General features: G+C 41.6%; 1 protein-coding gene across 2 annotated transcripts in view; it reads left to right on the top strand.

The window, feature by feature from the left end:
• MEGF11 (multiple EGF like domains 11) overlaps positions 1-24,366 on the top strand; it is a gene marked incomplete at its 3' end in the record, with an annotated part of 212,686 nt that overhangs the window by 165,880 nt on the left and 22,440 nt on the right. Inside the window, exons 13-20 of one of the 2 annotated variants that reach the window (XM_082488744.1) lie at positions 3,102-3,248; positions 5,883-6,017; positions 10,355-10,483; positions 12,828-12,956; positions 13,672-13,800; positions 16,332-16,460; positions 16,610-16,843; positions 23,538-23,656. In XM_082488744.1, the coding sequence (XP_082344870.1) occupies positions 3,102-3,248; positions 5,883-6,017; positions 10,355-10,483; positions 12,828-12,956; positions 13,672-13,800; positions 16,332-16,460; positions 16,610-16,843; positions 23,538-23,656 (1,151 nt within the window). The remainder of the gene's footprint in view (positions 1-3,101; positions 3,249-5,882; positions 6,018-10,354; positions 10,484-12,827; positions 12,957-13,671; positions 13,801-16,331; positions 16,461-16,609; positions 16,844-23,537; positions 23,657-24,366) is intronic. The other variant, XM_082488745.1, reaches the window with a different exon arrangement.

Genomic DNA, 24,366 nt, shown 5'->3' with positions numbered 1-24,366 from the left:
CAGCCTCTGCTCGTACCTTGGCTCTGGCTTACTGCTCGCGACTGCAAATGTCCTTTGCCCACGTACAGTGGATAACTATAATTTTATGTAAGTTCTGTGAATTTCATTTACAATTCACCCCCAGAATATTGTTTAAGAAGGTCTTGGAAGTGCAATTTCGTACTAGTATCTGCCGTTGTGAACCACAGCCTCAGGCAGTAAGATAATTCCTGGTATCTAGGCAATAGAGTTTATGTATAGAACTGCTTCCTGCAGCTTCAAGAACTTATTCTTCTGATAGTTGTCTTTCTAATTTCTACGTCGTGCTTGTGAAACAAGGAATTTGTTCATAAATTAGGAATCTGTGGTTGTAACATGAGATAATACAGAGATGTGTCGACTTTGGCATTTTTTATATTTCTGGAAATTGAAAACTAATTGCTTATCAGAAATGTTCATCAGCAAGTTCCTAAGTAAATATTAAAGTTTTACATTAAAGAAGCTTGCTGGTTCACTGGCTCCGACTGTAAAGTAGCTGGGAGGGATGGACTCCCCCTTCATACGCTGTCAAGTTAGGGAATTGTAAAATTAAGGTGCTTTTTTTAGCACAATTCCATAAGACATGCGTGTCCAGATGCAATTTTAACTTCGCATTTACATTTTCAATTCAATGTCTGTAGGAGCCTCCAAAAATGAAGTCTTCCATGAGAATTAACTTAGAGTAATATAAAGTAATAAAAATTGATTGTGGCACCTTCTCGGTTGTCTTCTGAAAAAATTATAAATAAAAAACTGCTGTAATTGTATCAGTGTCTTCTAGAAGGTTTCCTTTCCCCCCCTTTACATTTCGTTACAACAATCGGCTTCATGATGACTCATTGCCTTCGTTAGGAGCGGGAAGACATCCCTCATTATTCATTACTAACGGAAGGACTTTGCTGCTGCAAAGAACAGCCACAGCATTCTAATTCAGCTACCTTTCAAGAGAAGGGAGTCAATGTCATTCTTCCCCAAATTTTGCCAAAAGAGACAAGAAATAATGCTGTTTAATTGTCTCTGTTTATAAATAGCCCATTCACAATGAGAGAATTGTATTTTTAATACTGCAGTCAGGAGGAAGAGTTACACATTTTTCTACATTTGTGTCTGAATTTCATTTCTGGGAGCTCGCGCTGAGACTCACAAAACTATAAATTATCGTGTATGTATTTACGTATAAATATGAAATGCATTTATTTATTTACGATTTATTGTATGACTTTTTAATTACAGACTACTGTAGATGTATTACATAAATGCACACACAAAGCATTTACTGTTTAAGCAATCCAAGGATATATTCGGTTTCAAAGGAGTAGGGAGAACTGTATTAAAATAAGTGGGGGGGTTGATTTTACTAATACTAATCTTTGTCTTTTTTACATTCCTTTTTTTCAAATTTATTTACTTAGATATTAAGGGATTGAGCTTGTACTATGTTTTTACTGTATTTTAATTTGATTTTATTAAGCTCTACTGCGCGGACTGTGCCTCTATAAATATAGCTATGATCATGTATTACTAGAAACCCCATTTCAGACTGCGCTTTTGCCAGACTTGGTTAAGATTTTCTAGGAAGGGACATTATAATTGTGTGATTAGTCTTCAGAAAAGGGAAATTTTGGCTCTGCAGTATTTCTTACTGTATTAACTTCAGAGATTTATAAAACCAACTTGAAACTGCACTGTAAGTGTGTTTATAATGACTTTCGGCTGATTTAATAATCCTCAAAGTTTGGTGACTGTACAGATCACAGCTTCACAAATACAGTCCATTACCTGTAGCATCCAGATGAAGTTATCAGAGGTGGAGGAAATTACTTGGGATTGTATTTCTCCTTAGCGATGCACTAATCCAACCTCTGGCTGAGGCTGGGGCTCTCCGAGTCCTTGTCTGCATTTATCCCATTATGCAGCGGGGACATGTGCATGGATGATAAAGAACATCTTCATGTTCAAAGACTAACTAGGGCATGTGTATACCATCGAATCTTGGTGGCGCAGTTGTAAGGCACCCGGTGTGGTGATGCTGTTAGGAAAATTTTCAAGCCAGTCTGCGATTCATTTTTTCTGTTGTTATCAGTATCTACAGTGTGCTACGGCTAATGCCGCTCCCTGCAGCTGGCAGTGCTTAATGTCTCACCGAGTTCATGATCTCGCAAACCTTTTTCAATCCAAGGAGCCCTTGATCATGCAAATAGCTCTGCTAATTGCAGGTATCGCTACTGTTTTATCCCAGTGGAGTAAGAGCCTCTCGGACAAGTAATGGCGTGCAGGATCAAATCCTTAGATTGCATTTATATGTGACAAGCCATGGCACAAGGTTGTTTTTAAAAAAACACCAGTTGAAGCAATGCCAGAAGCCTCGTGTTAAGCTTTCTGGCTGTGTGCTTCTTTCAGTGTTTCCAAGCTTTGCTTTTCGTAATAATAAATATCAAACAACAACCCTGGGAATCACTGGGAGCTGGATTGGCAGGTCTCAGTCTCCATTTAACATGCAAATGATCAGCCTGTGCCCGCATATGGCCGCTTGCTAGATCAGAACTTGGTTCATTAACACAGAACTGGGAGAGCGCTGGGTGGATGTGGGGTATGTGTATAACCCAGAGCACAGTGCTTTAAGCCGGGAAGTGAACAACAGACAGCATAGAACTGAATTTACATAAGTTCAAGAATCCAAATACTGGAGATGTTTTTGCAGAACCCTGATTTGTCTTTTTTTGGTCTTCAAATTCACAACAGTTAAGTAATCGGGCTTCAATCAACTGCGTGTTTCCAGACCAGTTATTTGGGATATTTTGTGACTTTAAAGCAATTCCTGACCTTCTTCTCTCAGATGACATGCAGAGTTTCTTCAATGGTGCTAAGGACGGAACAGGAGCCCACTAACACCTACAGTGTTCACCTCTTTGGCATTTTCTTAATTTTCACTTTATTAAGCAGATAAAAGGATAGCTATTTCCTTTGCAGGCTCCCTTGTTTGCTGTGTGATATACTGCGAGGTATCAGTCCAGCCAAACATTTCTTTGATCCGTGAGCAGAGTAAGCTGTGTGAAACCTAACGTGTGCCTTTACGTCTTCAGGCATCCACTGTGACAATATATGCACCCAGGGCCGCTGGGGACCGAACTGCTCCATCTCCTGTAACTGTGAGAACGGGGGATCCTGCTCCCCAGAGGATGGCACCTGTGACTGTGCACCAGGATACAGAGGACCCTTGTGCCAGAGAAGTAAGATTTTCCATAGGTGCGGTGGCAGAAGCAAAGTGGGTAGAAACGTTCATTTATGACACCAGACAGACGGAGCCACAGGTTTCTGAGCTGCTTTAGCTCACGGCTTCCTAAGGGCAAAAGCTAGCCTAAAAAATGCTTCTTGATCAAGAAGTCAAGACTCCAGTGCATTGAGTCGTGCCTTGTGTTTCTTCTGGCCTTCCACAGCACCTGGAGACCACAGGTAACCTCAAAGAAGGAGCGACACCTTTACATACCAAACTTGGCAGGATCTGGGCAAAAACAGGTTTACAGTTAAGCGGTGGTAAACTATAGGATACCTATTAAACAGTCAGCTACGACCCATCACATCATGACAGGTGGATGAGCATTGGCTATCAAAATAACACGATGATGTTTTCTTACATGCCGGAAAAAGAAACACGGTAGCCCAAAATAGCTGCTGTCTGATGCTCTGCTGCTACATATTAAAATTGCTGCTTTATCTGGGAAGCTGCATTTGCCCCTTAGGGACCCTTATTCACTCATCCAAACTACACGCAACCTTCTTCCTGTGTAAACAAGAAATGGATTTGTCTGTCTTTTCTGTGGCAGCTCTTGTTCTTCCTGTAAGACATTTTGCATGCCCAGTTCATATAGCCCCTTTGATTTCACCAGTTACACTTGACACTAGAACACACTCATCTTTAAAAATAATTTTTGGCTGACAGTTTTTATTTAAAGCCATTATAACAATGACCTCTAGCACTGCCGTAGTTAATGGCCTATAAGCATTTCCATTATAAACCCCAATTTCCAGGTGCTTCAGCATATCTATATAGCTGTAAAACCTCTCCCCAAGGCTAAGATGTGGTGCTCAGAGCTTCAGGGAATTGGGCAAGAAATTGTTTTACAAATTTGAAACTCTGAGAGTGCGAAACTTCCAGAAGTTAATAGTTTCTGACCTTTCTGAGATGAAAAAAAAAAAAAAAACAGCTTAGTTTTATCAGTTGATGAGACGTAGGGTACAAGAGGCAAACCAGCTCACAACTCCAGTAATCAGGCTGCTCCTTGAGGACATTTGCTGAAGACCTAAGGGGGAGAAATTTTCCTCCCCACTGGGTTGACAGCAGAGGGGTTCTGTGGATGCTTCTGCTATTGCCTCGTGTCGTTGAAATGCCGCTCTTGAATATACGGCCAGGGAATTCGGCTGGCTCCCACCTCTTCTGTGAGATTCCGGCTCAAGACTACCTGGTGAAGAGGACACCTCTGTAGCTGAAGGTAGCTGTAGCCTGCTAAGTTTGCTCTCAGAATCATTCCTATTTTTCTCTTGGAAATTTATTTAGAAACAGAATTTAGCCTGTAAAGGGCAGTACTGAAGATGGTACTCAGCCAGCTTGTTCTGCGCGTAATCAGGATTACATGAGACACCGGGATAGTATACTGCTCTTAGGCCTGCAGAAGTGTCTCTGGGAATGATCGAGGTTGTTTTATAGCTAATGCATCATCAACAAACCTGTCAGCTAAGTTCCAGCTGGAAATCTGCAGTAGTGTAAGAACCTGACACCCTCTGTGAACATACAAACCAAGAGAAAAATTCTTATTTGGTGAAAAAGTAAAACAGACATGATATAGTAACCAGTGAGCCAGAACTATAAAACAGAGAATCACAGGAGTAAAAATAAAAACATATCAAGTCATTTTTGCAGTTACTTACTGCAATTTAACTTTTCTTTGTGCTTATCTATCGCAGTGAATGTTTGGACAGTGAACAGTTCTCATTCTACATGTGCTTAGAAGCGCCAGTACGCATTTATAAGAGATACTGAGCCATAATCTTGGCACTATACCTTATGTACAAATTCTGTAATAATTTCAATCCAGGTTTTAAGCAAATTAAGCACACAGTTCATGACAAGTTTACTCAGCTATCCGATGTGATTACTGATGCAAATTAGGTGATTTTGTATGCTGTTACCATAATTACCATTTCTAGATTCTGTTCATCACTGATGGATGCTGCTCCTGCAATGGCACGTATAAACTGACTGTCCCACTTGAACACGGGTACTGCACCTAATATATTTAGAAATCAGCTTTTGACATAGTTGTTTAGATGTAAAATATCGAGAGTTTCCTAATACACCTTCTCTGATTTCTCAGCTTAATTTCCAAAGGAAATGGCATTCTGAGTTGCTGTTGTCTGTACGTGTGTGTGAGTGTTTCTCTGCCTACCTATCTTTAAAGCTTTGGAACATGTTATTAACGGTATCTGCCAGGGGGCTATGAGGTCTTGAACATCTTAAACTCCCATGTTTTGTAAAAGTGTTTAGCTGGAGCAGGCTAGAGACACTCGAATTAGTCTCTTGAGAGAGAGAGGCTGCTGAGAGGGCTCCGCTGTGTTATTAAATAGCCAAGGACTTATATGAGGTAGGATGGTGTGAATGTTTGAACCGCAGGAGTGGTTTTACTCGGAGCTCACGCTTTATTAGACATGGAATAATCCAACAGGCTTCATGACTTCAGCTGTTCACAAAATTGTGGTTTTATAAATTAAGAAATATTGGTTTGGGATTAAGACAGAGAGAGAATTGACAAGCTCTCAGCAATGAGAAATCTGAAAACCTGTGACAGCTTCTTTTGCTTTGTCTTCAGTTTGTCCCCCCGGCTTTTATGGACACCACTGCAATCAGCCGTGCCCTCAGTGCGTGCACAGCAGCGGGCCTTGTCACCACGTATCAGGACACTGCGATTGCTTGCCTGGATTCTTTGGCGCTCTCTGCAACCAAGGTACTGAGCCCAAGACCCCCAAATCCTTTCCTAAGTTTCTGTGTCTGAGGCTTTGCAGCAAGGCCGATCGCAAGGTTCCTGCCTTTTTACCTTGTTTCATCAGTGTAGATCACAAGAAATTCTTTACTTCACAGGGAAAATGCAAATAGGTACTTAGTCACCCTTTTGTAAATATGATGTGCTCCCGCTTTCATAAATAAAACAGGTCTGCTGCTCTGTATTGAAATGAATATGGAATGAGACACCTGCTGCAAATATACCAGCCATCCAATGCTTTCATTTTCCTTTCTGCTAAGCCTACCATATCCTAAATGTCGATGGCACCTTCACGCACTCTTTTTCAGCAGGAGGGGTAGATACCAGTTAAGGTAAAGGCCAGCTCAGGTACACAGGGTTAAAGCACGGAACCTTATTTACACTCTCTAGGACCTGACTGGGAATAGCTAAAATCATGCGCACCCAAACCCAAGTGCAGGAGACAGAAAAATTTGCAATGAGGCAGGGAGAGTGAGTCAATTTTCACAGGCGAAGAGTAGCTTCAACTCCCCCTAATGCCCATCGCCTTTCTGTACCTTTGAAAGTTAGTCCACTTTTAACCATAGGTCTCATTTTCGGTTTTACCCTAAAAGTGCCCGCAAAATCACTGCAATGTTCTGCGGAGTCTCAGTTATTGGATACTACTCTGGGTATTTTCTACACACAGATTTTAAAGAGATTATTCTTAATGGCTGCTGCCCTTCTGAAGTCACCATCCCTGTAAAAATTGAACTGACACTTTTTAATGACCTGCTTCTCAGTAAGTTAGAAATTGCAGACAGCACTTATGCAAAATCATTAAACATAGATTAAGTATAACCATGTTTTCTTTTTCCTGTGCTGTATAGTCAACTAAACATTATACCAATTAATTTATTAAAATGAACATATTTCAGTGAATTTGTCCATTTTATGTGAAAAGTTAGCCAGATTTCAAAGCGTAAGCAGGGCTAATTATCCTCTTAAGAAAACTATTTTATTTTTGCTCAGATGTTCGGCACTTCTGGTTTTACTTTGAAATGTTGATCTATCCAGCAAATTAATTTTAAAATATTCATGTCCTAATTAAAATCAATTTGTGTTGCAGTTTGTCATAATGAGTTAGCATGTAACTTTATTTTGTAGAAAGAAAAATGCTAATTAATGTTTTCCATTAGAAAAAACTTAAATGAAGATTTCACTTTTGAATTTTCATCTCCTCATGCTGACTCTTTTCTAGCAGCGGGAACATTCTTCCAGCAGCAGCACATGCGTGTGAGGAGCTGCGTAACCTCCGAAATTGCACAGGTTGACATGGTTGTGCTAAGGATTCTGAGCAGCAAACAACTAAGCAGCTGGTTTATGAATATCTTTCACAATCATGTGGCAAGATGGATTGATGATAACAACTTGTTATCGCTGCTAGAACACACCTGACATCCCACAGGGACTTTCGGAATCCCACTTCAGAGCTTTTAGAGCTAATTAATATCGCTATCTGCGTTGTACAATCAGATTGCTCCTGAAGAAAGTGGTATTAGTCCTTACTTTACAGCTTTGTTTAAAAATATTTGAGACATTTGAAAAAGTGCTTGGGTTTGGATCTCACATCTTTACAAAAGAGTCACTGTGTCAATCCACAACCAGGTTACTTAAATTAATGGGAACAACCGTTTTGGCAGGGTCGGTTCTGTAATCCTTCTGTCTTGACATTCTGGAGGGCATCATCCTATTTCACTGAGACAAGAGGTGCTCACACGGTAGGAACCCCTCTGCTAGCTCTCACTGCGGGGAACCGAAGCATTTCTTTTATAAAGTATGACCTGTTGCTTTTGTCAGCATCGGTGTTTGGAGCACAAATCTTCTCCTGATCCGTTAGTATTCCACGTTGCAGTGCAAATCAACTCCTGTTTTAAGTAAGCCTTTGCAGAACTATTTTTTGGTACACATAAAAAATCCAGCCTTCATTTAAGTGATGGTATCTATCTCCATCTTAAAGATGCAATAAAAATATTGTATTGAACTGCTCTATCCAGAGCATTGGAACTGAATAATGGGGTAGCGTGTATGAGAGCCGAGGCTGACAAATCATTTCAGTTTTTGCTCTTTCTGTGATTTGAGGGCTTTTCTTTCCTTCTCTCTTTCTCTTTGTCTCTGTGTATTGTTCTTTTCATTGTGTCTGTATATTGTGTTTAGTTTTATCTCTTTTCAGTTAGAGAACTGTTCTGTTTAGCGTATAATTTGAAAGCCAAAACCAGCTTCATCCATTCCTACAGATAAATCCGTCGTATATAGAAATGCATGCAGAAAACAATAGTACATTCGTAGGTTTCTGCCATCGTAAGAGTAGAGGATGGCACATTGTATAAAAGCAAATGAATCACAGCTCAGGATTTCAATCTGTGGCTGATTCACAGTCAGGGTAGATTGAGGTCACCTGCAGAGACTACATATGAGGAAGTGGCTGAAGTGGTGACACAGTTGCATAATTCAGGGAAGTGCCTTAATCACTTTTTTGACATCACTATTATTTACCAGGATACAAGTCCAGTTCCATTTGTTACATTCTTTACAAAGATGGACTGTATGTTTTATCTTGTTTTGAAAATACATCTGTTTTTGTCAGGGAACACAGCCAATAAGAGCACAGAAATTAAACATTTCATTCATTACTGAGCAGAGCTTTCCATCAACTTTAACGTTAAAGATTTCCAATAATTTGGTGGGAGGTTGAAGATCTACGTGTCTATTAGTTTTATGTCACTGTGCTGAGGGTGTTATAAGATGATTCTGAAAAAAATTTAAAGTTTCTTTTCTTCCAACTTCAGGAGTAAGTTAGGTGGACAAACAGGAAGAGCTGCTGATTGCGTTAGGATGCAGCACACCTGTTTAACAGCTCTCAGTCAAACATATGCATAGTCCTTGGAAAGCACCTTTGCAACCTAATCAAGCACTTACTACAGCAAGGGGTGCTGGAGAGGAATAGGCGGACAGATGCCAAAAGACAAGTATGACATTTCAGCAATTGGATATGCGCTTTATTTGCGGGAGTAGTCTTCAGCCGGACTTACGTGGTAAAAATACGTACGGATGTGGCAGTCTTGCTCCTGCTTTACTCTCCGCTCACATGATTTGAATCTGAGACATGCTGGGAGCCTGCCTCCCACCAACATTGCTGAAAGCTGATCTTCAGCAAAGCCTAGGGTATTTGGTAGCAGAGGCACCTTTCTCTCTCACCACTGTTTGATCCAGAAGGAACCAGGACAGCGGGGAGGTAGGTACTCCAGCACAACCGCTATTGCAGCGCCCCATGGCGCATGATGCATTTTGGGGTGCTAGTGGGGTAGAAAGGGAAAGGACTACAGCTCTTTCAGCCTCTACTTGCAAACTTGCTGCCATCAGCCATTTGATGGGCACTGGCCTCCTGGTACAATACCCATGGCTGGTGTGTTAGGCCATCCTACCAGGTGGGAAGGTTTGCAGCTTTTGGTCCATTATTACTGTCATTATCAATCGTACGATACAAGGGAGTTAGGTTCTAGTGACAGACCTGAAAGTAAGAGTCCCCATTGCTCTTAATCTTCCTTAATGAAATATTAATAATAAAACAATAAAAAGAAAACATAATACTATTAATATGTCATTAACCTAGCTTAATTTCTTTTTCAACCCATAAGTTCTCACTTTCTCTTGTTTTCTCACCTCTCCTCCAAAGGAAGAGAGATTAAAGGGAGCATCTGTTGTTTGTTTGGTGGCCAGCCCAGCCCCAGCCATGACAGACTTCTTCACCTGGTCAATATTTGCCTACAGTGTTCCTTTCCTACTTTTGTTGTTCCTGTTGTTGAGGTTGTAATCCTCTGAGCTGGGCAGAACTCTGTTTCAGGGTTTGCACGAAGGGACCCCCTTGGCCAAGTCAATCCCTTCTAGCCGCTTATTTGTGTTTGCTACTAATCTCTGAATTCTCCTCAACTTTACTGTTCTCATCCTTTCCCAATAACCCCTTTTCTCTGTTTTGTCTCTCCTCTTTTAATCCTTCCATAATGCCCTTCAATAATTGTAACTTCTAACTATGTTAGATTCATTTTCCAGCAGAAAAATGGATTTCGAGGCGATGTTTTCCTGGGGTTTTTTATGCCTGGGATGAAGGAAACAAAATGGACTTGAACACTTTCTGCCTTGTCCCTCTTTCCAGAATAATTTTGCCCATTTGGCTTCAGCAAAGGAAAACGTTGTAATTACTTTTATCTCTAATTGCTAAATGTTAAGTCCTACGACTTCTTCATATGCATTTTGAAGAGCTAAACTGCCTTATACTTTCACAGTCTGTCCAGGTGGAAAATACGGGAAGAACTGTGCCGAGGTCTGTCAGTGCACCGAGAACGGGACGTGCAATCCTATTGATGGGTCATGTCAGTGTTTTCCGGGCTGGATAGGGACGGACTGCTCTCAGAGTAAGCAAAGTGTTATTTTTCCATCTCCGCTTTCAAATAACATATTTTTCTGTTTGGTGTTTTCTGAAAGTTAAAGGCAGATTCTGGGGAAATCCCTCAAGTATTACAGCAGCCAGTGCCTTACTCTCTTTATAGCTTATTTCTTTTAATTAATCTAAGTTAGCTTTGGCTTGAATTAGTTTCTGCATTTGGAATTTGCAGAAGCTGTTACTAGCTTCTATTACAGGAAAGGGAGGTCGCAAGCTCTTATCAGAAAAGAAAGCTCCATGCTCCCTTTTAATTTCTAGCTGGATTCCCTTTTATTTATTTTTTGAAATAATTTTCTTTCAGCTATTACATTAGAAATTATTAACCAGTAAATGTTTTCGTGTACCGAGTCCCCAGAATTGAGAAATTAGGCAGCTGAAATATTTCTATTAAATGTAATTTAATTGTAAAAGTCAATGTGGGCTTGGAGGGACGGAGGATTTCTTCTTGAAAATTGCCCAGGTAGAAGATTGGCATTTGCTGATCCCAAAGTGTCATTTCCTGAGAGCATCCCTTAATTGAAGATAGAGCACAGAGGGAAGCAATATCCTATCATTCAGAAATGTTACTTCATATTCAGGATACAACTAGCATATTAGACAGCATTCCAGAGTAAAATATATTAAACTTCAAGTGATAAAGTAGGAATCGGATAAAAACAGACGGCTGTAATTTTGCTTTTATTGTGTGTCTTCCACAGGCAGAATATTGCTGTCACTCAAAAGTAGAAAAAAAAAGAAAAAAACGACAGAAAGCTCCACATGTTCCTCATTATATTTAGCCATGTAATTGGGAAATGACTGTTAGTTTCTGTTAACCTTGGAAAAAGATGTTTTTTCTTACAGAGTGAGGCAGGCCAGTTCAGCAGCAACAACTTCCACTTTAGCAGGCAGAAGGACCTGGCGATAGCTACTTTGTAGTTTGGATGAACAAAGCGGGAACCTGACTGTTTCCTCAGTTACCTGCTCATAAAGAAAGTGTAAATCTCCCAAGGAGAACCTGGCCTCACGCCAGGCTCCTGTCGGGACATGGCCTCGCATACCCGAGCCCAGTACTGAGCTATTTCGGTCAGACCTCCCTCCGCACCAGTTAACCTGGAATGACCGAGAGACGGAGCTGCAAAGGAGATAATTTTAGCTCCAACTCCAGAGTCAGTTCTGGAGCTACTAACGGACCCTGCAGCTCTGGCTTACAAAGGCATTGTAAAAGTATTTCTGGTTGCTTATAGCATGGATACTTTAGGCCAAATCCTGTTCAGCTTTACATTGTGTGAGTTCAGTGACCTTTTGTTTGATTTACGTCACGGCAGGGTTTTTTTTGCTATTCGTTCTGGCTTTAGAGATGTCTGTAATGTGCCAGAAACTTGCATTTATTGTCAGAATTGGAGCCAGTGGCACACATGGAAATAGGCACGGTTTCTGTACTTTCAGGTTTCTTGGGAACCATGCCTTATTAATTCATGTCTTTAATAGGAAGCAATGGAAAGTGCTTTTTAAAGCAAAAATATAGTTGTTACATTGAAGGGTTATCATCATTCTGGATCTTTTAGTCTGGCACTAATAACTGTAACTTACTGCATTCATTTTTGGAGGGAGGCTTAAAATAACTTTTGAAAACGTATTAATATTGTACTTGTTGAAATATATAATAGACCTGGAGATTTTAATTTAATATTACCCCCATCAACAAAACCAATCTGATTTTGTGGATGGGAATTCATACCGTAAGAAGTTTCCTTTACATTTGTACGTAATTTGAGTAGCACTCTCTGCTTCAAATGAATGTGGTAATTTTAGTAGTTGATTGCAGAGCAAAAGTAAACCATGAATAGCTGTGCTTTATTATGCAAGAATTCCAGAATATCAAAAAGAAAATTAAATTACCTCCATATCTTAAAACCCTGTCTAAATTGTCTTCACAGTTAATGCCGGTAAGGCAGGGAGAGTGGCTAGAGCACTGGGAGCAACGGAGGGTTGAGGGTGGCTGTTTCGGTGGTTCTCCGTGCACATATGCAGCAAAGACCCGATCCTGCCACCGGACCTACACAGGGAAGAAATCCCTTGTGCCAGGGCTTGACAGCATGGGGGAGGTTGCAGGTTGGCACCCGGGTTTGCAGAGCAATCCTTGGCTTGGAAGAACGGGTCGTTGTCCGGGAGTCGCTGCAGCCATGCCAAGCTCTGCAACGCAAAGCTCTGCCCTTGCTGGTGGCTCACAGGTTCTCCCTTTATCGTTGTTCCTCTGCAGCACTAATGCAGTATCATTGCTTTTTTCTTTTTTTTTATTTTTCTCAGCTGACAAATCTTTTTTATTTTCATAGCTTGTCCCACTGGTTTTTGGGGCCCTGATTGCTTTCATTCATGCAACTGCCACAACGGAGCAATGTGCAGCCCTTACGATGGCGAATGTAGATGTACTCATGGTTGGACGGGGCTCTACTGCACTCAGCGTAAGCCTTTCAGAGGCACTGTTGTGCCAGGGAATCTGTCAAAGTATGTGCTGCTACCTCGTGTCTCTTCCAAGTATTGCACTCTTCCCTGTAAAACCACCTGCTTCTTCCTTGTGATAACTTCTCATCACCCCGAAGAAAATAGTCCTGAAGCTTTTCAAGGTTTTATATGCTTTTGGCACTCGATAAAGGAGGGACCGATCATTTAGATTATTGATTCATTGTCAGCATTTGCACAGTCTATGTCCCTGCTTGTTAAAGCCCCGGTATACGTGGGCTGATTTAGGAAAACGTTTTGAGATTTCTCATCCTACTTGTGCCAAGTTATCAGCACTGTACAAAAGAGGAGATCAGATCCTGGTGAGCTTTTAAGAAGGCTCTTTCACTCGCAAGTAATTGATTGATCTCTGGCCTTTTAGAGAGCTTCTGTTTAGCCATCTTCTTTCACTTCTTGAAATTGTAGTTTGTATGGATGGGTCAAGTTTTCCTTCTTCCGAAACACTTAAGAGGCAATTCTGTAAGATATGAGAAACACCACTTCAAGAAAATTGGCTGTCGGTAGTATCTCTGCATTTAGATGATCAAATAAATGTTATTAAATATACAGAGGCTGAAAATCCATGGATTTATAGGCCTGCGTATTTTGTGCTGATAGCGCGTCTGAGTGTGTGTTTCAGCTTGTTTCTTAGTCTTTCCTTATTCTGATTCCTGAAAGGTTGCCCAGCTGCTTTTTATGGAAAAAACTGTGCCAATGTTTGTCAGTGTCAGAACGGGGCGGACTGTGACCACATCACTGGCCAGTGCACGTGCAGGACTGGATTTACGGGCAAACAGTGTGAGCAAAGTAAGTAGCAACATGACTTCATTTCTCTCTTTCTCTGGGGCAGGGAATGTGTGTGGTATTTCAGAATTCTTTGCAGAAACAGGCTCTTAAATGAGGCGTTGATGTCAGCAAGACAGTAACCCCGGGCACCTTATGTAATCCATAGGGAGAAGAAGGCATCTCTGGAACGCTGGACAGTTTAAGCATAAAGAAATACAATGAATCCTCTGCAAATTAGGCCTTTCCATTCCCAGCCTAAAGTTAGGCGAGGTAAAAGCAGGTCACTGCACTCAGAGCTGACTGGATGTAGCCTTCCCGAAAAACTTGTACCTAATTAATAGAAAAACACAAGCTGCATTATGCCTTCCTAATGTTGTTGGGAGCAGCAGGTTTCGGCACGAAGGAAGATGGAAGGGTTAAAAGAAAGAAGCCCTTTCTGCTCTCTGCCTTCCAAGGAATATTGGGGCTTTCTTGAATAAGGTGTTATGCTATAGATGGGGACCAAATGAAGATTCATCTCTACAATGAAAACAGATCGAGGGGGGAAAAAAAAAAAAGTTGCTTTGCCATTTTTGGAAGGATCAGTGTTTAACTTGAGTAGTGAGCAAGTGTTTAACAATGAACTTCCAATTACCTTGCAAGGGTACTGGCCTATCTCACTGGAATTGGTGTCAATGTCTTGCTGGCATATTTAGCATGCCGTGCCAAATGGCTTCTTTTAAGAACAAAGAATCAGTGTAGTGGAAACTGTATGTGCTGTAGTTAAATAATTACTTGTTTGTCTAGTATAGTAAATCAAAAGAAAATTCCCACACATTTACTCGGATTCTAAATGCAGGGTGGAATCTGTCTGGCCTTACCAAAGCCTTGATTCCACAGGGTTTCTTTCCTTGGTTTTGGCAGTAAAGTAATACCGTACCATTCCTGCTAGATTTGCAAGTGAAAGGCCTGCCTCAAGCTTCTTAACTGTAGCTTACTGCATGGATGGATCTTTAGGAAAGTATTTGTACATATAATTAAATTCATGGACATCTCTTTTTGCACATACTGGCATTCAGCAACACATGTGTCTCAGGACCAAATTTGCACGCTCATGTGGGGCTCACATATGGCACAACTGTAACTCTGTAAGTGGCCAACTTACTGAGAATTTGTGTGCAAGCTTGCTGCAACCATAAATAAAATAGGAAACTAAACAGTTCCATAGTAGAACTGCATCATAGCAGATTTTACACAAGAAGCTACGTTTATAATTTGACCTCTGTACAAAGCCTGAGGCTTTCTACAACTACAAACCTGTTTATTTATTTATTTGTTTTTCTACTATTTAATCTAAAAGTATCTCTTCATTAAGACTCCTTCCTTCTCAAAATCCTGCTGATGGGCAGTCACACCGCATTGCAGATGAAATGCCTAAATGCAGACATCGTTTCTGTGGTGCAGTCCAAAAATTTAGGCCTTATTTTAAGTAGGCTACAGTGTAATATCAGCATGAGCACTAATTGTAATAATTTTACTTTTCCTTGTTTGGGGACCTGCAGATAAAAGAAAAGGATACATCTTTAATACAGACTGCAATTCATTATACAGATACTGGCTACTGTTCAATACTTAATATTAAATTTTGGCTACTAGAAGTTACTTAGAGACTGACATTGAGAAGGTGTCATCATGCTATGCAAAACATTTGCTGTGACACACAAGAAATTACATCTTAAAACAAACAATGTATATTCTGAAGAATCATAGCAAGTGTGCATGCATTCAATGACGTGTCTTCTCCGTGGAAATAAGTAGGATGTGACAGAAGTTGTTCCTTTCAATTTATTATTGAATAGTGCCTCAAGAAGTATAGTAAGCTGCCTACAGATTTATTGTAATAGCCCATCATGGTAATTGTATGAGTAAATTTCTCAGCTGGACATTCAATCACTTTGTCTTTGATAGAAATACAAAGACAGGATAGAAATTCCTTCTGTATTAGGAATCCTAATACAGAAGCAGAGCAAATCAAACAATTCAAATGCTTAATTCAATAATTCCAGCTACGACGTTATATTCATCTTCTAGCACTAGTAGGGATAAGTATGAAAGCATGCGGGATTTGTTCAGCAAAAGTCTACTGTGTTCAGATAAATGTACATTAAAACTTTTCTTTGCAACTACCCCCATGAAAAAAAATATGTGGAGTTGGTGGGGAATGCTGTGCTCTTTCAGGATGTTGTCTACAGCTTCTGAGTTCATGCCCTCTTAAATTCTGTACACTCTTAACATATATCAAGCCTTTTAAAGTCTCGGTACATATTACTGGTTTCATCCTTGTGAAGTCTTGTCTGACTTTTCCAGAAAGTTACAGCTTAATAACTAATACCCCAAATTGTACATGAAATACATTTATCTCCTGCTTTAAAATAATAATAATCCAACACTAAGGTGTTATCCTAGAGACACTGAAACCAGGGAGACTTTCCTACGGAGTTTTCCATGGCAAGCGTTTCACCCATTCCCGAAAAACGTAGAATTCTTTCCAGTCTTTTTCTTTGGCTTTCCAGAGTGCTCCCCAGGAACATTTGGTTATGGCTGCAAACAGTTATGTGAATGCATGAATAATGCTACATGCGACCATGTCACAGGTACTTGCTACTGCAGCGCAGGCTTCAAAGGAATCCGGTGTGATCAAGGTACAGTGAAAGTCTATCTGTAAGAGATATCTCTCTCTCTCTTTTTCTCTCTCTCCCCCTCCAATGATGTACTTGCTTTAAAAAAAATAGTATTTAAAAAATGAAATGCACGATTCAATTTACAGTGTGTTATGAATTACTTTTAACAGCGGCTCTTATGATGGAAGAATTAAACCCCTATACTAAAATTAGCCCTGCTCTTGGATCAGAGAGGCATTCAGTGGGAGCAATCATTGGAATTATTATTCTCCTTCTAATTATTATGGTCTTGCTGGCACTGTTTGTGTGGTATCGACGGAAACAGAAGGAGAAGGGCCATGACATGCCAAGTGTATCTTATACTCCAGCCATGAGGATGACTAATACAGATTACTCACTTTCTGGTAAGGGTCTTTTCATGTTAATCAAATATAGACTCATATTCCTGTATGTTGGGGAAATATAAGCTGCTGTGATGTATAACATGCGTTATTGAGCCTCGAAAATAATAACACTTCTGTTCTTCCCCTGAATACCATGATCTTTTGACACTTAACAGGGACAGGAAAGCAAATATAACTTAAAACTCATTTAAACTGCTTTATATCTGAAAGTTTACTTAACACGATACAGGATATACCTAGGCAAGAAATATGCTGCGTGGAATACATCAGGTCCATTGTTTTGAATGGGCTGTATTCCTATTGCAGTGCAGAGAAGTTTTCCCTTTGTGAAACCTTCAGAAGATGACTTTTTTGCTTGAGGAGTGGGATTGACTGGGTCAGTCATAAGGCTTTACTTTTGTCTATGTTGCAGTTTGTGATTTGAGGAGTCCTATTTGTTGTCACTTTCTTCCTTCCGTGTGCAGACCAATCCCCGTCATCTAGACAGCTGGTATGAATTTTCTTCACAGGAGCTGATGGAAGCAGAAGAGAGGAAGAGGAAGGCTCTGTAAGATCAAAAAAAGAGTCATACTGAGATCACATTTCTTGCTTCTTTCTGTCTTCTGGTACTGCTACAGAGGACAGCTTTTCGTGACAGGTTGGCTAAACTTTGGAGGGTGTGATCTGTCATTCTTCTTCATTCCTCTGTGGCCAATCTCAGATAGAATGCCAGACAGGACATGGCTTTACTTCCTTCTCGTTTCCTCCGATCTGTCTCTAGTGGCGATCTCCTCTGGGGTTGCTGCCCTCTGACTGCACTTCATTCCTTCACTTCCCTTTACAAGACTGAAACTGTAAATCCGAGTAAATACAAGATCCTGAAACAGGCAGAGGTTGGCCTACCAGCTCTGCTTTCCCAGGCCCACGTTGCCTTTTTCTTTCTGCTTTCCACTCTAAATGCATGAGGCCCAGCTGCTTTTTGCTGCCTCTGACCTGGCTTCTGTGCTGTCTTCAGGGTGGCATGGCTGGAAGCTTCCTTCTGGACTTCCCTGCACCTGGAAGGAGCCTCTCCCACCAAGCAAACGATATTACTGCCTGGCCACAGCCAGGAATTAATCAAGGAGCTTCTCTCATGGCACCATGACGTCAGTCCTCATATCAGGGGCACGGTTTCCTGCGATGGCATATCAGACATCAGGGGCTGTCTGCTGAACACCATTGATTAAACTTATATTTAGACCACTCAGGCCTATACTAGAACATTCCTTCTTCTCATAGCAACAAGACAGGGAAAAAAAATCAGCCTTGGACCTCCTCCCATTCCTTCTTATTTTTGAATTTTAGCTTTGCAAGCTCTTGTTTAAGCTGCCCATTTTGGTAAGAAATGTATGAAAGTGTTGCCAGAAAGGGCTCGTCTGATCCTTAGCTCGTTGCCAGCACAATTTGGCCTGAAATTTGTCATTTCAACATCATTTGAAGAGCCAGACCATGAACATGCAAAAGACAACTGTGGCACATCTCAGCAGCAGCGAGGCTCCGAGTTCCAAGAGAGCAGATCACAGCCGCTGGCATGGGAAAATGTTCTGAACTTTTCAGCGATCCATTTCTTTCATATTGGCACTTTATCCATTTATTTACAAAGCCTGCTACACCCCATTTACTTCTGTGCTTTTCTAGTTAATGTATGTGTAACCCAGCATGCTTAAGAGGCACAACTTACAAATTTCAAAATAAGGAGAGGAATATTGCTGAGTGTGGGAGTTCCTGTCTGGACTAATTGAGCTTCTCCTTTCAGACAAGAGAACAAAAACCCCTCAGTTGTTTATTCTCCATATTTTATCACGAATGGAGACTTCCCCATCAACATGATGGTATCCCAGCCTGACACTCTGCAAGAAGTCCGAAAAAAGGCTAATGCTGAGAAAGTTAACAGAGACAGATGACTTTCCTCCTCAGCCAGAGAGAGAAAGCCATTATGCTTGGAGACATCTGGAGCCCAGGGCTGTCCTTGCAGGTTATGTCTTTGTGGGTATTGCATCTCCCTATACGGTGTTCTTCACGTTGCTTTCAGGTGCAGCCACCTATCCCAGAGCCCCTGATGCCACAAGATACTTAAGTACTTGAGGAAAAAAATATTTGGGGGATGGCTGAATTCCTGGTTACATCATAAATATCTGAGGGATCACATCCTTCAGCTGCATTGAACCTGGGACCTCTTCTGGTCCTTGGGCAATGACAGGGAATTTAATTCTTGCCCTCATGGCATTGCTGCTCTGTGTCAGCTCAGCTTGTAAAATACCTGCGGTACCAGGTCCTTGCAATCCTGCACAGCACCAGGGCAGTGGTGCTGTATGGGGTTCTCTAGAAAGAAATTGGATAATGTTTCCTTCCTGTTCATCTCAGTCAGTGATGGGGAGGTGGACACTGGGCCTTTTCTTTATTCTTTCATCTTTCTTTCTTTGTGCAGCCCTTGTAGCAATATAAATTTGTCACTCAGGAAACTGCAGCAGAGTGGGGTCAGCAATCTCTTTCCAGAGGTCACAAGAACAGTTTTTTTCCTGCCTCCCGCTTGAAAAGCTCTGCTATCTGAGCTTGCAGAGGAAGACTAAGCAGTTAGAAGTGACACTGCTCCATCTTCATCTCATTTTAAATTGTCTGCAGGTATCAGCGTTGTTTCAAGTTTTGATCTTTGTTTCAGAAAGGCATTTAAAAACCTGTCATGGTTTGGGCCGGACTGTCCCCAGGACAAGCTCCCTTCCAAATTGTGACTCTCCTCCAGTATGTTCTCCTACTGAAACTTTCTACCCATCAGTAAGCTTCCCAGCTTTGGCCTTACTGATGCTGTTTTCAGCCTTTCGCTTCCATAGAGCAGAAAGGCAGCAAAAGGTGTTGACGTTTGTCTGCCCCAGCAGAAAATGGGGAGATGAATACTGAGACAAGATCACAGATAAGAAATAGAAACTCATAGCACAACTGGAAAGAAAACGAGTGTACGTGCGTTGCAGCGGATGCTGGAGGCCGGTAGCAGCATTACATAGAGGTGACGGGAATTTCAACCTTCACCTGGAGTTTTGTATGTGAGTTAAGGGCAGAATACTATGTTGATGTACTTGTCCAATTAATATAATCCCATGTAAACCCATGGACTTCAGCAGGAATTCCGCCTGAACCATGACTGCAGTATCCAGCCCTATATGGGTCGTAATATCACGGCTAACTGAATCACCACTGTTGTTTTTTTCCTTGTTTGCTCTTGTTAGGGGGGTGGGGGTGGTGATTCTGAATAGAGTCACATATGCAGATCCCTAGCTCCTGGAGGCAGTAATTTCTTCCAGCATATTAATTTATTTCTGGCGGATGTTTTTGGTCTTTACGTCTGCAGCTCTTCTGATGCTGATAATCCGTGCACATGTGTGAGAGAGATTATAAGGAAGGGGAACCCCCTGGGCAGCCCTTAGACTCTTTTGCGTTTGTGGATGAAGGATGTGGCAGCAAAACACACACTCTGCCCAGCAGCCAGTGGGAAAGAAAACCGCCCATGCTGGGAGAGCTTAACCACAGCACATGGATCTGAGAGCAGACTCCCAAATAAGCCTAAAATCAAAATGGTGCTCCCCAGCATGAGAACGGTACATTGCATCCAACAAAAGAGTTTAAAGTGCAGGTTGTTTAATTCAAAGAGATGGGAACAGAAAGGAAAACTACGCGGTAGTGCTGGAGAGCAGCAGAGATTTCTTTTCAGGACTTTCACAAAGACTTGGTTATGGGCTGACGTGATGCTTGAGGTCTTATCAAGGTCTTAACAAACTTTCTGATATGAGTGAATCCTATGCTGAGAGCCAAAACCTAAGCAAAGCTCAATACAAATAGAGCATCATGGATCCTGCAGCCTAGACGAGGCATTTGCAGAAATGATCTGCAGATGATGTGTAGTAGGAGGTGGCAGAGTGAACAGTCTTGGAGTCTTCAGCCACCCCACTGACACTCTGTATGGGTGGAGAAGATCCACACAGAAAGAAGAAAACAGGTCCATTTTACAGCTTGAGATATCTGGGCTTGTATTTACTGCAGAGTGCTTACTTATTCCCTTTTTTCACAGTTGGCCTTGTGCCCAGTTTCCACACCACACTGTCCTGCTGCAGCTGCAGGATGGGGACCAATGCTCTCTGTGTCACCTCACAGCCCTGGCTCAGAGCAGGAGCTCCGTCTTTCAAGTGACAGAACATTCTGGCCTTCATCCAGACCTCATGGGTCTTCCACTGGAGCTCAGCCTCCGGCTTGAGGGGCTCACGGCAGGACTCTGCCGTTACGGATCCCTTCTCACGACTGATCTCCCCATGTTAACGTTAACATAACCTTCGGGGTTTTCTTTGTTTTGTTTTAATGTAAATCATTCCTTTTCTTTAAGGCATTTAAGTCTTTGCTTACTGTTCAGAGCAGGATAAAATTCTCCTGTTTGGGAAGAGAGGGGGTTTTGTGGGTTGTGTGTTGGTTTGTTTTTTGTTTTTTTTTTTTTACTGGGATAGCATTAGATTTGAATTTGATGTATTTCCAGCCAGCAGTTATAAGAGCTTCATGAATAAATGTGTAGAAAATGGACTGTGCTATCAAGGTAAATCAGCCTGGGTGGGTACTTAAGTATCGACCAAATGGAACTGTGTAGAAGGAGTAATTCTGAGTATACGGTGCTGCATGCAATGAAGGAAGGAAAGATTTTTGGTGATGCAGACTTGTGTGTGAGCTCAGATTCATTAATTCAGCGCTGTGCTAAATAGTAGTGCAGTCTGTTAGGCTTTTCCTTCAGCTCATTTTGGGTGCGTGAAACAAGCTACGGCCAGATAAGCTGGGTGTGAACTTGTAATGTGTCGGCTGCTTCACAGTAACCGTCGGTATGTGCCCTCTTATCTCGCAGCAACGGCAGCGGACCATGCCTCGTCCCTTGGAGCTGGTCCTTCTTGACCACAGCTGAGCGAGGGAGTGACAGATGAGGGAAGGGGGAAGGCAGAGCTGAGAGCTGGTGTGATTCAGCCATCAACACTCACCTACAAAGCAGAAAGACGTGGATTCAAGCGTCTATATTTAACTGGGACCGCAAGCTGTGAGAGGGGTGGATGAGCTCTGCTCCCCTGGTGAGCTGCCAGTCCCTCATTAGCGGGTTCAAGGCTGTAAGTGAGCAGCTGTGTTTGTGATGGGCATACCCTGATGGCTGTGTTTGGGTTCCAGCCCCAGTTCTCATTTGCAGACCCCACGAGATATCTGTTTCTTGTTAATTCTATTGCAAATATCACAGAGTTATAGTTAGGGGAGATGGCAAAGTCCTGGCAGCCCGGCTGCTGTGCTGAGCAGTGGCTGGCTGAAGGGAGTTAAATCCAAAGACTTTAGTGCTGGAATCACATCCTGATCTGAGATGCTTCGTTAGCAATAACCTTGGAAAACAGCTAGGACTAAAACGCTCTGCACTTGCTACAAAATAGAGATTACCTCAAAAATTGCTCTGCGTGTTTCAGCAGAAGAGAAATGCTGGGTCAGATATGCATGTGCGTGTGCCCTTTCCTCTCTCGGCTGTGTGCCGCGGTGCTTCTATAATAGACACCCTGCAGATAAAACCACTTACTTGAAACGGGATATTTTGCAGTAAATTAAGCTAAATCTAGATCTCCACAAGATGTCAGCAAAGCAAAGTGCATGTTCACAGGAATGCAGACGCAGCGGAGGAGGAGAGGCGGCTGATGGTGACTGGGTACCCCGCTCCCGCGGGCAGCGCCCGCCGGGTCCCTGTCCTTCCTCACCCATCTGCTGCCACCCTTCATTAAAGATCACCGGTGATGGGGAAAAGCGGCCACCCCGGCACTTCATTACGCTTTCCATGTGAAGGTGTTTCCTATGATAACTTTTCTGCATTAGAATTTAAGCCCGTGGTTTATTGAAACTAACCCATTCATTTACTTCTTACAGGGCTTGGCTGTTTAAATGATGCTGCTTCTGTTTAAATTTTTCATCCTTCCTTCTGATGGTACTCTGAAATATTTATCAATTTGTTATTAAGCTGGAACCAGATTGGGATTGATGTTTTCATTAGAACTGTCAGTATAAATATGATGCCTTTCTTGGTAAATTAGTTTGTTTGGTAAATGTGTTCATAAGTTAGAGTGAGGAAATAGATAAAATGTGACTGCCCAAATTTGCCTTTCAGTGCTGCAGCTTTCTTTTTTCTAAGCCTTTGCAAAAAAAGTTATGTAAAATGTTTTGGACTCCTCGGTATGGTTAGCACCTTGATTTCTAACATTAACTACCTTTTTTGTAACAAAAATAGTTTTAATTAATTGTTTCATAACTATAAGGGTTATTTTCATCAGTAGCTCTTACATGTGTTTAAACTAAGGAAGAAATTGTGTTGCAGACCATCCGTCTCCTGAGTTTTGCATTTCTTCCCTTATCTGCAAAGCAGCTGGACTGTCAGGAATTACTTTTTTTAAGATCTTCAAAAAGATAACACTGTACTAATTAAATACTTTGCTTTTTTATCTTATACTTAATGCTAACAGTCAAGAGCTTCATACCATGATAATGCAGGATAGATTTGATCTGGAGATGTTTTGTAACACCCAATACTCTAACGAAGTTCTCTAAACTAGATTGTATCAAACATACTTTCATTTTCTTAAGAATGGTTATGGCTTCCAAAGTGTTTTGTGATGACTTGTTTTCTTCCCAGATATATCTCAAGGTAGCGGCAGTGTACATTGTTTTTCCAATCCCAGCTACCACACTCTCTCATGTGGTGTGACTTCACGCTTCTTTACCAGTAATCTGGATGGAAACAGCTCCAGTAAGGTAGATATTACCCCGCCCCACGGTAGCAATGTTCTTATCAGTTCAAGGAAATCAACCAGAGCAATGCCTGTTGGATCCTGTTGTCTGCCAGCATTATTTAAAAGTCCAGTCACAGTTCTGACATCGCAGCTCTACCAGACACAAAAAGGTCTGCTTTCCCCTGTGCGTGTCTTCATAATCTCTGTGCGTGGTAACTGGAGTTTCAGCACACGCCTCTCTGGGTCAATAAGCCTCAGTGTCTTAGCAACTCTAAGGTATGTTTGCTTCTCAAAAAAGATAAATAACTAGGTAATTGTAATTATCCATTAATATAGTGAAAGTAAATCGATGAAGCATTGTCAGTAGTTTAACTTCGCTATATCATTGTTTCCCAGATCAGTAGACACACGTTTCCTGCTGACACAGACAAGCAGATCATGCAAGAAGGTATCTAGGGTGCTTCCGAGCACTGTTCTCGTCCAGGGGGCGTTCTGAGAGCTCTGCTGTTACCTCTGGCTCCCCAGCAGAGCTATTCAGACTGTATTGCTTGAACATCCAGCAGCACCTTACTTATCACATGTTGCTAGTGATTCCCCGGGACCATTCATGGACTACGCTATTACTCAATTCAGCACTTTAGCAATAGATTTAGATATGGTAAATGCTAAGACAGCTCTTCCTTTAGAGCCTTAATAAGCCAAGGTGGGGCAAAGGGCAGGGAGCAGAGGAAA

Source organism: Vanellus vanellus (assembly GCF_965231255.1).
Source record: "Vanellus vanellus genome assembly, chromosome: 11".
Classification (NCBI taxonomy): domain Eukaryota; kingdom Metazoa; phylum Chordata; class Aves; order Charadriiformes; family Charadriidae; genus Vanellus; species Vanellus vanellus.
Note: the sequence above shows the minus strand (reverse complement) of the source record. Positions and strands in the feature narration are given on the sequence as shown.